This window comes from Larus michahellis, chromosome 7 (assembly GCF_964199755.1).
Source record: "Larus michahellis chromosome 7, bLarMic1.1, whole genome shotgun sequence".
Taxonomy (NCBI): Eukaryota; Metazoa; Chordata; class Aves; order Charadriiformes; family Laridae; genus Larus; species Larus michahellis.
Window position 1 is genome coordinate 32,944,948 of NC_133902.1, and position 13,557 is coordinate 32,958,504.

Sequence of the window (13,557 nt, forward strand, 5' to 3'; positions counted from 1 at the left end):
GAATGAAGGGTCTTGATTCCTCAGACAAATTCTTTTTAAGCTTTGAATATTTATAGACTATTGGTGCTCTTCTGATGTGCATTTGGTCATGTGTTTTTTTTTTTTCTTCCTCTTTCTATTCCAGTTCCTGCAAAGATTCACTTGCCCAAAAACCTGGAAGGCATGGGAGCTGTTCATGCCCTCCGAGGGGAAGTAGTGAGCATCAAGATTCCATTCAGTGGCAAGCCTCACCCCGTGATCACATGGCAGAAGGGACAAGACCTCATCGATACTAATGGACACTACCAAGTCATTGTTACGCGATCGTTCACATCACTTGTTTTCCCAAATGGTGTTGACAGAAAAGATGCAGGTTTTTACATTGTTTGTGCCAAAAACAGATTTGGAATTGACCAAAAAACAGTTGAATTAGATGTGGCTGATGTGCCTGATCCACCAAGAGGTCTGAAGGTAACTGACATTTCGAGGGATTCAGTCAACTTAACTTGGAATGAACCAGCTACTGATGGTGGAAGCAGAATCATAAACTACATTATTGAGAAACGTGCTACAACAGCAGAGCGATGGATTCGTGTAGCCCAAGCTCGTGATACACGATACACAGTGGTGAACCTATTTGGCAAGACCACCTACCAGTTCCGTGTAATTGCAGAAAACAAGTTTGGCCAAAGCCAGCCTTCTGAACCTACCGATCCAATTATAACAAAAGAAGATAAGACCAGAGTAATGAACTATGATGAAGAAGTTGATGAGACCAGAGAAGTCACCACAGTTAAAGCAGCTCACTATTCTACAAAGGAACTCTATGACAAATACATGATCGCAGAAGAGCTTGGACGTGGGCAATTTGGCATTGCACACCGCTGTGTTGAGGCAGCTTCAAAAAAGACTTACCTGGCCAAGTTTGTCAAAGTAAAGGGTGCTGACCAAGTTTTGGTAAAGAAAGAAATTTCCATTCTAAACATTGCTAGGCACCGAAATATCCTGTATCTTCATGAATCATTTGAGAGCCTAGAAGAATTAGTCATGATTTTTGAATTCATTTCTGGAGTTGACATCTTTGAAAGAATCGGCACAGCTTCATTTGAACTGAATGAAAGAGAAATAGTAAATTATGTACGCCAGGTCTGCGATGCACTAGAATTCTTACATCGCCACAGCATTGGACATTTTGATATTAAACCAGACAATATTATTTACTTCACAAGAAGAAGCTCTGTAATTAAAATTGTTGAATTTGGTCAAGCCAGACAACTGAAGCCTGGAGACAGCTTTAGACTCCAGTTCACTTCTCCTGAATATTATGCGCCTGAAGTACATCACCATGATTTGGTCAGCACAGCTACTGACATGTGGTCAGTTGGTGCTCTAACATATATACTTCTCAGTGGCATTAATCCTTTCATTGCTGAAACAAACCAACAAGTTATTGAAAATATTCTAAATGCTGAATACAACTTTGATGATGAAGCATTCAAAGACATAAGCATTGAGGCCATGGACTTCATTGATCGCCTACTAGTAAAGGAAAGAAAAGCTCGTATGACAGCTGCTGAAGCTCTTAACCATGTGTGGCTAAAACAGCAGACAGAAAAGACCAGCACTAAAGTCATCAAGACCTTGAGGCACAGGCGTTACTACCAAACTCTAGTTAAGAAGGAGTGGAACACAGTTGTGTCAGTAGCTCGTATTTCCTGCGGAGGCGCAATTAGATCTCAGAAAGGCATAACTGTGGCTAAAGTTAAAGTTGCGCCAATAGACATTGGTCCCATTGCTGGGCAGATAAAGCATACAGTTACAGAAGAAGGAGGGCATGCCAAATATGTATGTAAGATTGAAAACTACGATCAGTCCACACAAGTCACATGGTACTTCGGTATGAGGCAATTAGAAAACAATGAGAAATATGAAATCAAATATGAAGAAGGTGAGGCAACCATGTATGTCAAAGATGTTTCTAAATCCGATGATGGCACCTACAGATGCAAGGTAGTAAATGACTATGGTGAAGACAGCTCTTATGCAGAACTTTTCGTTAAAGGTGTCAGAGAAATTTCTGAACACTACAGATGCAGGACTGTAAGGAAAGTGAAACGACGGGTTGATGCTATGAGATTATTAGAGCGTCCACCAGAATTTACTCTGCCTTTGTATAACCGCACTGCATATGTTGGAGAAAATGTCAGGTTCGGAGTAACTATAACGGTTCACCCAGAACCTCGCTTAACATGGTTCAAATCAGGCCAGAAGATCAAACCTGGTGAAGATGACAGGAAGTACACTTTTGAATCAGACAAGGGTCTTTATCAACTCGTCATCAATAATGTCACAGAAGAGGATGATGCTGAATACAGTATTGTGGCACGCAATAAATACGGTGAAGACAGCTGCAAAGCTAAGCTGACTGTGATTCCACATCCACCTCCAGCAGACGCCACACTAAGGCCAATGTTTAAAAGACTGCTGGCAAATGCTGAATGTCAAGAAGGACAAAATGTCAGTTTTGAGATCAGGGTATCTGGTGTACCAAAACCAACGCTGAAATGGGAGAAAGATGGTCAGCCTCTATCCTTTGGTCCTAACTTTGACATAATTCATGAAGGTTTGGATTATTATGCTTTGCATATCAGAGATACGTTACCAGAAGACAGTGGTTATTACAGAGTTACTGCTACAAACAGTGCTGGATCTACAAGCTGTCAAGCTTATCTAAAAGTTGAACGCTTGAAATATGTCAAGCGTGAGTACAAGACTGAAGAAGAGCGGGAGAAGCATGTACAGAGGCAAATCGACAAAACCTTACGAATGGCGGAAATCCTTTCTGGAGTTGAAGCTGTTCCACTGACACAAACCGCACAAGAGGCTCTCAGAGAAGCTGCTATCTTATATAAACCAGCTGTTAGCACTAAGACTGTCAAAGGTGAATATGAAATTAAGAAAGAAGAAAAGAAGGAAGAAAGAAGACTTCGTATGCCGTATGAGGTCCCAGAGCCTCGCAAACACGTGCGCGCTACTCTTGAGGAAGATCAGAACATTAAACACTTTGTGCCTCTGTCAGACATGAAGTGGTACAAGAGGCTGCGAGACCAGTACGAAATGCCAGGAAAACTTGAGAGAACTGTTCAGAAACGCCAGAAACGCATACGTCTTTCCAGGTGGGAGCAATTCTATGTGATGCCACTGCCACGCATTTCTGATCAGTATAAGCCTAAATGGCGCATACCAAAGCTAACACAAGACGATCTTGAAATTGTGAGACCAGCACGTCGCCGTACCCCATCTCCAGACTATGAATATTACTATAGACCAAGGCGGCGATCACTTGGTGACTTGTCTGATGAGGAATTACTCCTGCCTATTGATGACTATCTAGCCATGAAGAGAACTGAAGAGGAAAGACTGCGCCTTGAAGAAGAGCTGGAGTTAGGCTTTTCTGCTTCCCCACCAAGTAGAAGCCCCCCACGCTTTGAACTGTCTGCCCTTCGGTATTCTACTGCAGGAGCACAGGTCAGGTCAGAGGAAGAAAGAAAAAGAGAGCTGAGGTATTCAAGCTATCACATCCCAACTAAAGCTGAGACCAGTGCAAGCTATGCAGAGCTTCGACAACGCCATGACAGGGCTGCCTACAGACCACCTAAACAAAAGCAAAGAATAATGGATGAAAGAGAGGATGAAGAATTGCTCCGTCCTGTTGGCCCTTCTCAACGACTCTCTGAATACAGGAGTGAGCTTGAATATATGGCAGAGGAGGAAAAGAGTAGACTCAGGAGAAGGAGGGAAAGAGAAATAACTGAGATCACATCAGAAGAAGAAGAAGAAATAGAAATGGTGCAACATGTTCACAGGGAATTTTCACCTCCCTCTAGATTACTAAGGAGAAGAAGATCTCTTTCTCCAACTTACATTGAGCTGATGCGTCCTGTATCTGAATTAATTAGACCCCGCTCACGGCCTCCTGAAGAAAGTGAGAGAAGATCCCCAACACCAGAAAGAACTCGACCACGCTCACCTAGCCCAGTTTCTAGTGAAAGATCACTCTCTCGGTTTGAAAGGATGGCAAGATTTGATATATTTTCTAGATATGAGTCCATGAAATCTGCTTTGAAAACTCAGAAAACTATGGAAAGGAAATATGAAGTTCTGACTCAGCAGCCTTTCACCCTCGACCACGCTCCTCGCATTACCCTGAGAATGCGCTCACACCGGGTACCATGCGGCCATAATACCAGGTTCATTCTAAATGTCCAGTCAAAACCAACTGCTGAAGTGAAGTGGTATCATAACGGTATTGAGCTCCAGGAGAGCAGTAAGATACATTTTACTAATACTAGCGGTGTATTAACTCTGGAGATTCTCGACTGCCACATTGATGACAGCGGAACATACCGGGCTGTATGCACAAACTACAAAGGGGAATGCTCTGATTATGCAACACTAGACGTTACTGGAGGAGATTACACTACATACTCTTCCCAGCGAAGAGATGAAGAAGTACCAAGGACAATTTTACCTGACTTAACGAAAACAGAGGCATATGCAGTCTCCTCATTTAAGAAGGCATCTGCTACAGAAGCAAGTTCCTCGGTGAGAGAGGTCAAATCAGAAATGTCAGCAACAAGAGAATCACTTTTGTCATATGAACATTATGCTGCTTCTGAACAAAAAATAAGTGCAGCTGAAGAAAAATCATTGGAAGAAAAGACTGTGCACAAGGCATTTAAAAGCACTCTGCCGGCAACAATCCTTACAAAACCACGGTCAATCACAGTTTCTGAAGGGGAGACTGCAAGATTTTCCTGTGACGTTGATGGTGAACCAGCACCAACAATAACATGGTTCCGTGCAGGTCAACCCATTGTTTCTTCAAGGCGCTTCCAAGTAACACGAACACAGTACAAGTCTACCTTTGAAATTTCTTCGGTTCAGATGTCAGATGAAGGAAGTTACACTGTTGTGGTGGAAAACTCTGAAGGAAGACAGGAAGCGCATTTTACTTTGACCATTCAAAGGAAAAAAGTTCCCGAAAAAACAATTACATCACCTCCAAGAATCAAATCTCCTGAGCCTCATGTAAAGTCTCCCGAGCCAGTTAAGTCTCCTAAACAAGTGAAATCTCCTGAACCCATCAGCAGCCCTCCAAAACCAAAGTCACCACCTGCAGACAAAACAGTACCAGCAGAAAAAGTACAATTACCAACTGCTTCTCCACCAAAGATAAAACAGCATCTGAAAGCAGAAACTCTTGGAGATAAAGTAAAGTTATCCTGTGCAGTTGAAAGCAGTGTTTTAAGTGTCAGAGAAGTGGCTTGGTATAAGGATGGCCAAAAACTGAAAGAAGACCATCATTTCAAGTTTCATTACGCAGCAGATGGCACCTATGAGCTCAGAATCCATGGGCTCATGGAATCTGATAAAGGAGAATACACCTGTGAAATTATTGGGGAAGGAGGTGTTTCAAAAACTAACTTCCAGTTTACTGGCCAAGTATTTAAAAATATCCATTCCCAGGTAAGAGGGGTATCTGAAACTCATAAATCAGTTCAGAAAGAAGATGAGGTGCTTACAGTTTCTACCCAGAAGAAATCTGCAGTAGCAACTGAAGAAAAAGCAGCAGTTCAAGAAGTCATTAAAAAGTCAGTTGTTACTGAAGACGTCAAACAATTGAAAGCAGAAATTAAAGCTTCTTCAACTAAAATGACAGTGTCTGAAGGGCAGAAAGTGACATTGAAAGCCAACATTCCTGGTGCCTCTGAAGTAAAATGGGTGCTGAATGGAATGGAGCTGAGAAATTCAGAAGATTACAGATATGGTGTTTCTGGAAGTGATCACACGCTAACTATCAAAAAGGCTAGTAATAAAGATGAAGGTATACTCACCTGCGAGGGTAACACTGATGAAGGCATTATTAAATGCCAGTATGTTCTGACCTTTTCTAAAGAGCTTTCCAACGAACCAGCATTTATCATGCAGCCTAAGTCTCAAAATGTCAATGAAGGACAAGATGTATTGTTCACCTGTGAAGTTTCTGGGGATCCTTCTCCTGAAATTGAGTGGTTTAAGAATAATCAACCTGTAAGTATTTATTTAATATATTTACTTGAAAAATTAGAATTTTTCATAAAACTGATCTTAATTAAAAGATTTTTTTCCCTCCTCAGATTGCTGTTTCATCACACATCAGAGTAACACGCTCTAAAAACATATATTCTCTTGAGATTCGAAATGCAGCAGTGAGTGACACTGGAAAATACACAGTCAAAGCAAAAAATTACCACGGGCAGTGCTCTGCTACAGCATCTTTGACTGTGCTCCGTAAGTTTGTTCTTCGAGTCTTGAGTTCAGACTAATCAGAACTTCTTGACATGGTGTGTTTACTAAAATGACTTAGGATAAAAGCCACTGGTAATGTTGATTTAGGTATTTTAACAAGTTCCTTCTTCTTTTGCATATTATATATACAGAACTAAAAGAGCATTAGACATCTTTATAACGCCCACAGAGGAGCACACAGATGCTCTATTACATCAATAGGTGCATGTTAACAGAAGGCTATGTGCATTCTTTCTAGGATGACCGTGTTAAGACCTTGGTGCTGGCAATTACTCTTTCCTCATTTACTAACAGAATCTGTTCCAATAAAACAAAGTAATTCCACAGTTAAAAATTTCTATTGGTAACTTAGCCATAACTGAACTGGGTTGAGTATTCTACTGGCTGTACGATATCCCAGTTCCTAGCATCAAGGGGTTGCTATGATTTGCTTGTATGGCTGTGCTTGGGTGTAAAGTAAAGCTACAGTGCTTGAGCTTTTCTGTTGCCTTTTATAGCTACAGAACAATGCAGTGAAATACAGACTTTCCTATACTGTGTTTGTAAGAACTTGAAAATGTTTTACAACTTCTACAGACAGGAACTGAACACACGCAATTTCTCAGTGTCTAATTCTAGTAATGGTTCTCATAGGAAACACTGTGTGACAACGCATTTCTTCTTATGTATGTATGTACATACTAGTAACAGTTCCGTTTCCCACTTGTTTCATTTATAAATTACTTTTTGTGATTTGGACATCTTGAATCAAATGATTGTAAACAATTTTATACTCCACTGCAGTTTTCCATTGAAAGCAAACTATGCTGTCTCTTCATTTCTGTAAAATTAACCATATAGAACTGCATGACTGTTTGTTAATGTGACGTTATTGGTTTTTCCTTCTATGTTTGCGATGCTCCCCAGCTCTAATTGAAGAACCTCCAAAAGAGGTAGTATTGAAGACAAGTGGCGACGCAAGCATGCACGAAAGTTTTTCTTCTCAGTCCTTTCAAATGGCTTCTTCTAAACAAGAGGCTTCATTCAGCAGTTTCAGCAGTAGCAGCATGACTGAAATGAAATTTGAAAGCATGTCTGCCAAAAGCATGTCCTCCATGAAAGAATCCTTTGTAGAGATGAGCTCCAGCAGTATTATGGGGAAATCTAGTATGGCTCAACTGGAGAGTTCAACTAGTAAAATGCTTAAATCAGGTCTGAGAGGTGAGCAATACAATTACTGGTAGAGTTAGTGCTTAAAATATCCTGAAGTAGTCCTCAGAGTAAACCTGCTGCACGGCTTACTGGATACAGACTAACTTGGTATTTCTTCTCCTGTTTTGTAAAGGAGTACCACCCAAAATTGAAGCTCTCCCATCTGATATCAGCATTGATGAAGGAAAAGTTCTCACACTATCTTGTGCCTTTTCGGGTGATCCTGCTCCTGAAATAACATGGTACTGCAGAGGGAGAAAAATTACCAGTCAGGACCAGCAAGGCAGATTCCACATTGAAACCAGCGAAGATTTAACCACCCTGATCATCATGGATGTCCAGAAGAACGACGGTGGACTTTATACCCTGAATTTAGGCAATGAATTTGGTACTGATTCTGCCACTGTGAATATTAATATTCGATCAATTTAGAGAGCTTGATCTGTATTATTTACACTTGTCTTTTTACAAGTGATTCATATATGGACTGAAATATCTGATCTGTAAATATAAAAAAAAAAAATATTTTTGTACCTACCTGAATGAGACAAAGTCCAAAATTATACATTATGACTTATAGTCATTATTGACCTAAGAATTTTAAACACTTTTTACACTGACATGTACATACTGTATATAGCCGAAATTAACGGTTATGAAGTTTTGTACCATTTATTTTATGACATTTTGAAACGTAACTTTTGGAACTAACAGTTTGGCAGGAGAAAGTTTCCTAGCAAACGACTACCCTGCTCAACTTTTAACTAATCTTTGCGCCTCAACTCATTGTTGATGTCTAAGAATGCCTCAACAGGTAGAGAGGCTCCCTGTTGAAGATCACCTACACCTAAGAGATGATACTGTGCATAGTATTTCATACGTGCACGAATATTTATGTTGAATCGGAAATGTAAGGCATTGGCGATGTTTGCAATTACCCTCCTGTAAGCATTGCTTTAATGTTTTACATTGGATCTGATTACGTCGTGATTTCCATACCTGACTGACTATTTTTGGACAAAGTGCAAGCGGCCAGCACTTTGTTCACCCACTGTCTGTGTACTGTTTCTGACATATTGACTGCCTGAACAGCTTTAAAAAAGTAACATCACCTGGCCATCCCTTTATCAACGAAGCTTTTCAGGTACTCAAGTGCAGCAGCAGTACCCCCTCTCGGAGGTTCGTTAGGGTGCAGTGATTGAGTTTGTGTGGTAGAATTAGACATCCAGTAGTCACTTCCGGGCAACTAAGAAATGAACCACAGTTTGAAAACAAACTGTTGCTACAACATCAAATACCGCCCTGCACTTCAAATTTGCTTTAGTTCTCCTAACGTAGTAATAAGGCTTGTTAGCTGTTGAACCTCCTGGAGATAGAATTGTTCCTTTAAAATAAAGCATGCTTTCTGCACCACAAAACCCGCGACTCCTCGTTATTTATTATGCTCTATTTTCATAGTTCCTCTACTACACTACAGAAAAAGAGCTGCTGAAAGAAAAGACGAGGTAGAAATGCCAATTCTCCAATGTAAACCAGGTAGCTAACTGTTGAAAATCCAGCCATCTACCAGAAACAGCCTGGCCACCAGAAAATCAGCCTTAAAAAGTCAGCCTTAAAAAAAAGAAACAACAAAAAAAAAAGTTTTCTTCATAGGTTCTCGATTGACAAAGGATAAATTCTAACACATGCCAAAGCATTATGCTGTTTGTATTATCCCTCTGTTAAGTGACTATATGGATAAATTGCTAATCTCTCTTCTTTATCACTGGTCGCTGCTGAAAGTGGTTAAAAACTGCCTCCAGGAAACCTGGCTATTGGCTCCTTTTTTTGGCAGCTGCCACTAGTATAGACTAGTTGACCCCTAACTGCCCGGACCTACAATTTCTCACCTCCCATGGACGATATAGGGCCCATGCCTCATCAGTTCTTCGTCCCTCGGCTCAGCTGACATATCTATATGAGCAATATATCTGACATATCTATATGTCTATATGACATATCTATAGGAGGAAAGCCTGTCTTTACATTCCCGGGGGGGGAGGAATCACAAATCCCATGCAGGCCGGTCACAATTTTGGTTATCTATGGGAAAAGAGTATCAAGGTCAAAAGAGCAACTCTGCTTCTAGAATTCACTTATGTCGGCAGAAAAACCTCGAGAGCAAATGTGCTCACAGCAATGCAACACTGCTTCAGGAGCTATAAAATTCTCTTTTAAGTGGAGCAGGAGCATTAGTTAGCAACACTTCTGCATCGCTATGACTCCCAGCATACGACTGCTACTAAAAAAAAGTTCAAGTTCCTCAGAAGTAGTAAAGAAGGTAGTATGTTTAAAAGCCTATTCCAAAAAGACTGACTATAGAAGCGGACCTTTTTTTTAAATTTCCTACAAACATATATACTGTCAACCAATAGGTATCCAAACGATGCAGAAAAGCTAATAAATGGCGGTGAAACAAGGACTGAAGTAAAAATAAGGATTTCAGAAGAGTCAGGACAAGATCCGGACTTTTTCAAGTGATGGAATCGGGAACACTTAGAAATAATCATAAAGATGAAAGAGTTTAAGAGCGCGTGGTATTTCTTCCTTAAGGAGGAAAGAAATAAAAATGAGGTTAAAAAAGGCCATTTATTGTAATCTTTAAAGCGTTCAAATACAAAAAATAACCCTCAAGAAAGCTTCTCATTCTAATTCCATTAGGTGTTTTAAAAAAAACAACCAACTCAATACAAGACACAAAAATACACAGGTATGGTCTTGTTTAACCAGCAACTAACTTGTATACACAGACACATAGGAAAATTAACACTACAAATGCACCAGCGAGTCATCTCAGCAGAAAGTAACAGTGACGGGCAGCATCTGCAGATTGAAGAATGGACTCTTCTCCAGAAACGCTACTGGAAACTCGGTCCTCCATGACCTCTACTGAGTCTAGACATATTTACTTGATGAAGAGGAAAGCACGCCAGCGTAAATGGGTTCATTCTGCCTGTACCTCTCTGGCCCAACACTGCACAGTACTTACGCAAGCACACCTAATTTTAAGCAGATGAGTCAGTCACACGCCTAAAAATAGAATTTAAAGTACTTAGAGGCTTTGCTGAAGCATAGCTTTAATAGATAACTTTACATGCCAACCTGCTGAGACGGTGTTTTTTCACAAGACTGCTACGCGAATGCTAATATAGAGCGACACTAATAAATTCACCACCTAAAGCTTCAGTATTCAGTTTCCCAGAACACATCCCTAGACAGTAACACTTTCCAAGACTATAGATTAAGCAGTTTCCAGATAAAAAAAATAAACAATTAACATTTCAAATTATTTGCTTATTATATTCGGGTCGAATATTGTGATTTTTAACTGAAAAACTGGCATTTGCTCACTTTAAAGACAAAATCTATTGCTCTATAGGACCAAGTTCAGAAAAATAACCTACCATTGATATGTGTGAAGGCATTTGGACTTGATGTTTCCTGGTCCTGATGCATAAGGATAAACTTTTTAGCAAAGCTCTGTGAGTTGTTGTATAAAATCTGCTATACGGTCTCTACTAACATTTTACATTTGTCAGCCCGAGAAAAATAACTGTGATGGTGGATAGCCATAATAACACCAAGAGATTCATTTTACCGCTAGCAGACAAGAAACCCCAGTCTTTATATTGCATTTCAATTTTTACCGTCGTCTCCAGTTTCAACGACTTTGCCCTTCAAGGGGAAAAAATTATATGAACAGAACACAAAAATCTTGCATCATCTCTGATAAAATATTAAATCTTCTCTAGTTGCTAGGTTTTTTTTCTTCCCCCTTTTTGAAGATGATAATATTCTAGAGCGTGTGTTTTAAAAAAAATTAAAATCAAAACACTTAATGTCTATCAAAAAACCCGAAGTGTAACAGTCAAAAATAAATCATTCAGTGATTCCCCCACTGGAATATGCCATAGTATTAACAACAGCGGTACAAAGGAGACAGGATGATGGAGAAAATCAAGTACTCTGACATGTCAGAAAATGACAGCCAGTGTGTAGAAAAATTAGTCAGACCCATAGAAGGCAATTATGACCCACTTCTGCCACTGTAACCCAAATTTTGTGGAAAATACCCAGGCAGCCTACGGAGTGCACTGAGAAAGGGAAGATAACAGAAGTAGCCAAAGCAGTATTTATCACAAGAGAATATGACACACAAGGAGGAGGAGACATTCTTAAACCTTGTCCCTTGACAGGATTTAAAATATTACCTTTGACATCTATAATTTACAGTCTTGGAGATGCCTTTTTACCCTTCCCTTTGAAAAAGTTGAAGGAAGCCTGTCATGTTTTTTTTTTTTGGTTTTTTTTTTTTTTTTTTTAAACACATCCATAAGATACAGTCGTGCTCTCATCTTTAGCCTTCTCTCCCATATGCGTGCTGGTTAGAAGAGTCAGGATACAGCTATGGGAGTATCTATGTATATTGGTGCATCAACAGCCCTGACGATAGTGTCCTACCATGAGGAAACAGGCGGCACCAGACAGCAAAGCAGGGAAAGTCTACTTTCTTGCCAAACAATATTCTGGATTGTTCATCCAGATTTAACAAATATTAAAATGCTAAAAGTAAATTAAATTCCTAAATCATAGAATTGCCTAGCTTGGAAGGGACCTTTCAGATCATCCAGTCAAACCATCAACCTAACTCTGACAAAAACCATCACTAAACCCTATCTCTAAGCTCTATGTCTACCCGTCTTTTAAATACCACCAGGGATGGTGCCTCAGCCGCTTCCCTGGGCAGCCTGTTCCAGTGCTTAATAACCCTTTCAGCGTAAAAGGTTTTCCTAATATCCAGTCTAAACCTCCCCTGGTGCAACCCGAGGCCTTTTCCTCTTGTCCTATTGCCTGTTATCTGGGAGAAGAGACCGACCCCCACCTCTCTACATCCTCCTTTCAAGCAGTTGTAGAGAGCGAGAAGGTCTCCCCTCAGCCTCCTTTTCTCCAGGCTGAACACCCCCAGCTCCCTCAGCCGCTCCTCACAAGACTTGTTCTCCAGACCCCTCATCAGCTCCGTTGCCCTTCTCTGGAACTGCTCCAGCACCTCAACGTCTTTTTTGCGGCGAGGGGCCCAAAACTGGCCACAGTACTCGAGATGGAGCCTCACCAGTGCTGATGATCACTTCCCTAGTCCTACTCACCATACTGCTCCTGATACAGGCACGTTCTTAGACACCTTCCAATCACTACTTACACAGTGGGAAGAGCAGAGGTAAAGAATTTCTTTTAGCATGTTTTAAAGTGCAGGCCATTACTCTATCTCTTAGTAAGCTTGCTCCTGTTAGTGTGTCAGATGCCCTTTGCAAAATAGTAAAGCACCGGTTCCCTCAATGCACGGTCAGAGGAATGCCTAATTCCCAAATCTTAGTTTACTGCTTAAGTTGGCTGATAAGGGACCAAGTCTTTCCATGATAGTGGCAATTCTAAGGATGCACAAACACAGTCACAGCCATCCAGGGAGCTCTACCAGTGAAATAAAAATCTGTATGGTGCTTTGGTCTTCAATGTTAAATAGCAGAGATCTTCAGGATGGGAACTGTGGATTTGGGCACTCAGGTTCTACATAAATCCTCTTTAAGCAGGAACTTTCTCTTCTAGATCTGGATCTGGAACTCTCAGGTTCAGCCCTCACACTAGTCGGTAAAGTAACGCCCATCACAGGCAGGTTTCACAATTACACAAAGCAGGATAATGACGAACATCATTTTTAGCTTTCAGAGACAGACATTTCCTTCATTCAGGTGTTATACCCCTTTAAAAAGGTATTAACTCACACCAGCAGGAACAGCAGCTACACTACATCTCCTAAACTGATGGTTATCACTTTTCACCTAAATACATGTAGTACGCTTATATTCTTCAAGTGATAAATACTACTTAAAAAATTGAATTGGTTTCAGATCGATCCCTTCAGAAGCAACTGCAATCAAAACTAAAGTTTTCTCTGTAGTAGTTGAAAGCCAGAAAGAGATACTCGTTAATGTAACATATACT

At 40.5% G+C, this 13,557-nt stretch overlaps 1 protein-coding gene across 1 annotated transcript in view; it reads left to right on the top strand.

Annotated features, from left to right (window-relative positions):
* Nucleotides 1-8,939, top strand: part of TTN (titin) — a 244,263-nt gene extending 235,324 nt beyond the window's left edge. The window contains exons 314-317 of the mRNA XM_074593977.1: nucleotides 125-6,072; nucleotides 6,159-6,312; nucleotides 7,237-7,530; nucleotides 7,655-8,939. Coding sequence (XP_074450078.1) covers nucleotides 125-6,072; nucleotides 6,159-6,312; nucleotides 7,237-7,530; nucleotides 7,655-7,953 — 6,695 coding nt within the window. The 3' untranslated portion in view covers nucleotides 7,954-8,939. The remainder of the gene's footprint in view (nucleotides 1-124; nucleotides 6,073-6,158; nucleotides 6,313-7,236; nucleotides 7,531-7,654) is intronic.
* The last annotated feature ends 4,618 nt before the right edge of the window (nucleotides 8,940-13,557 follow it).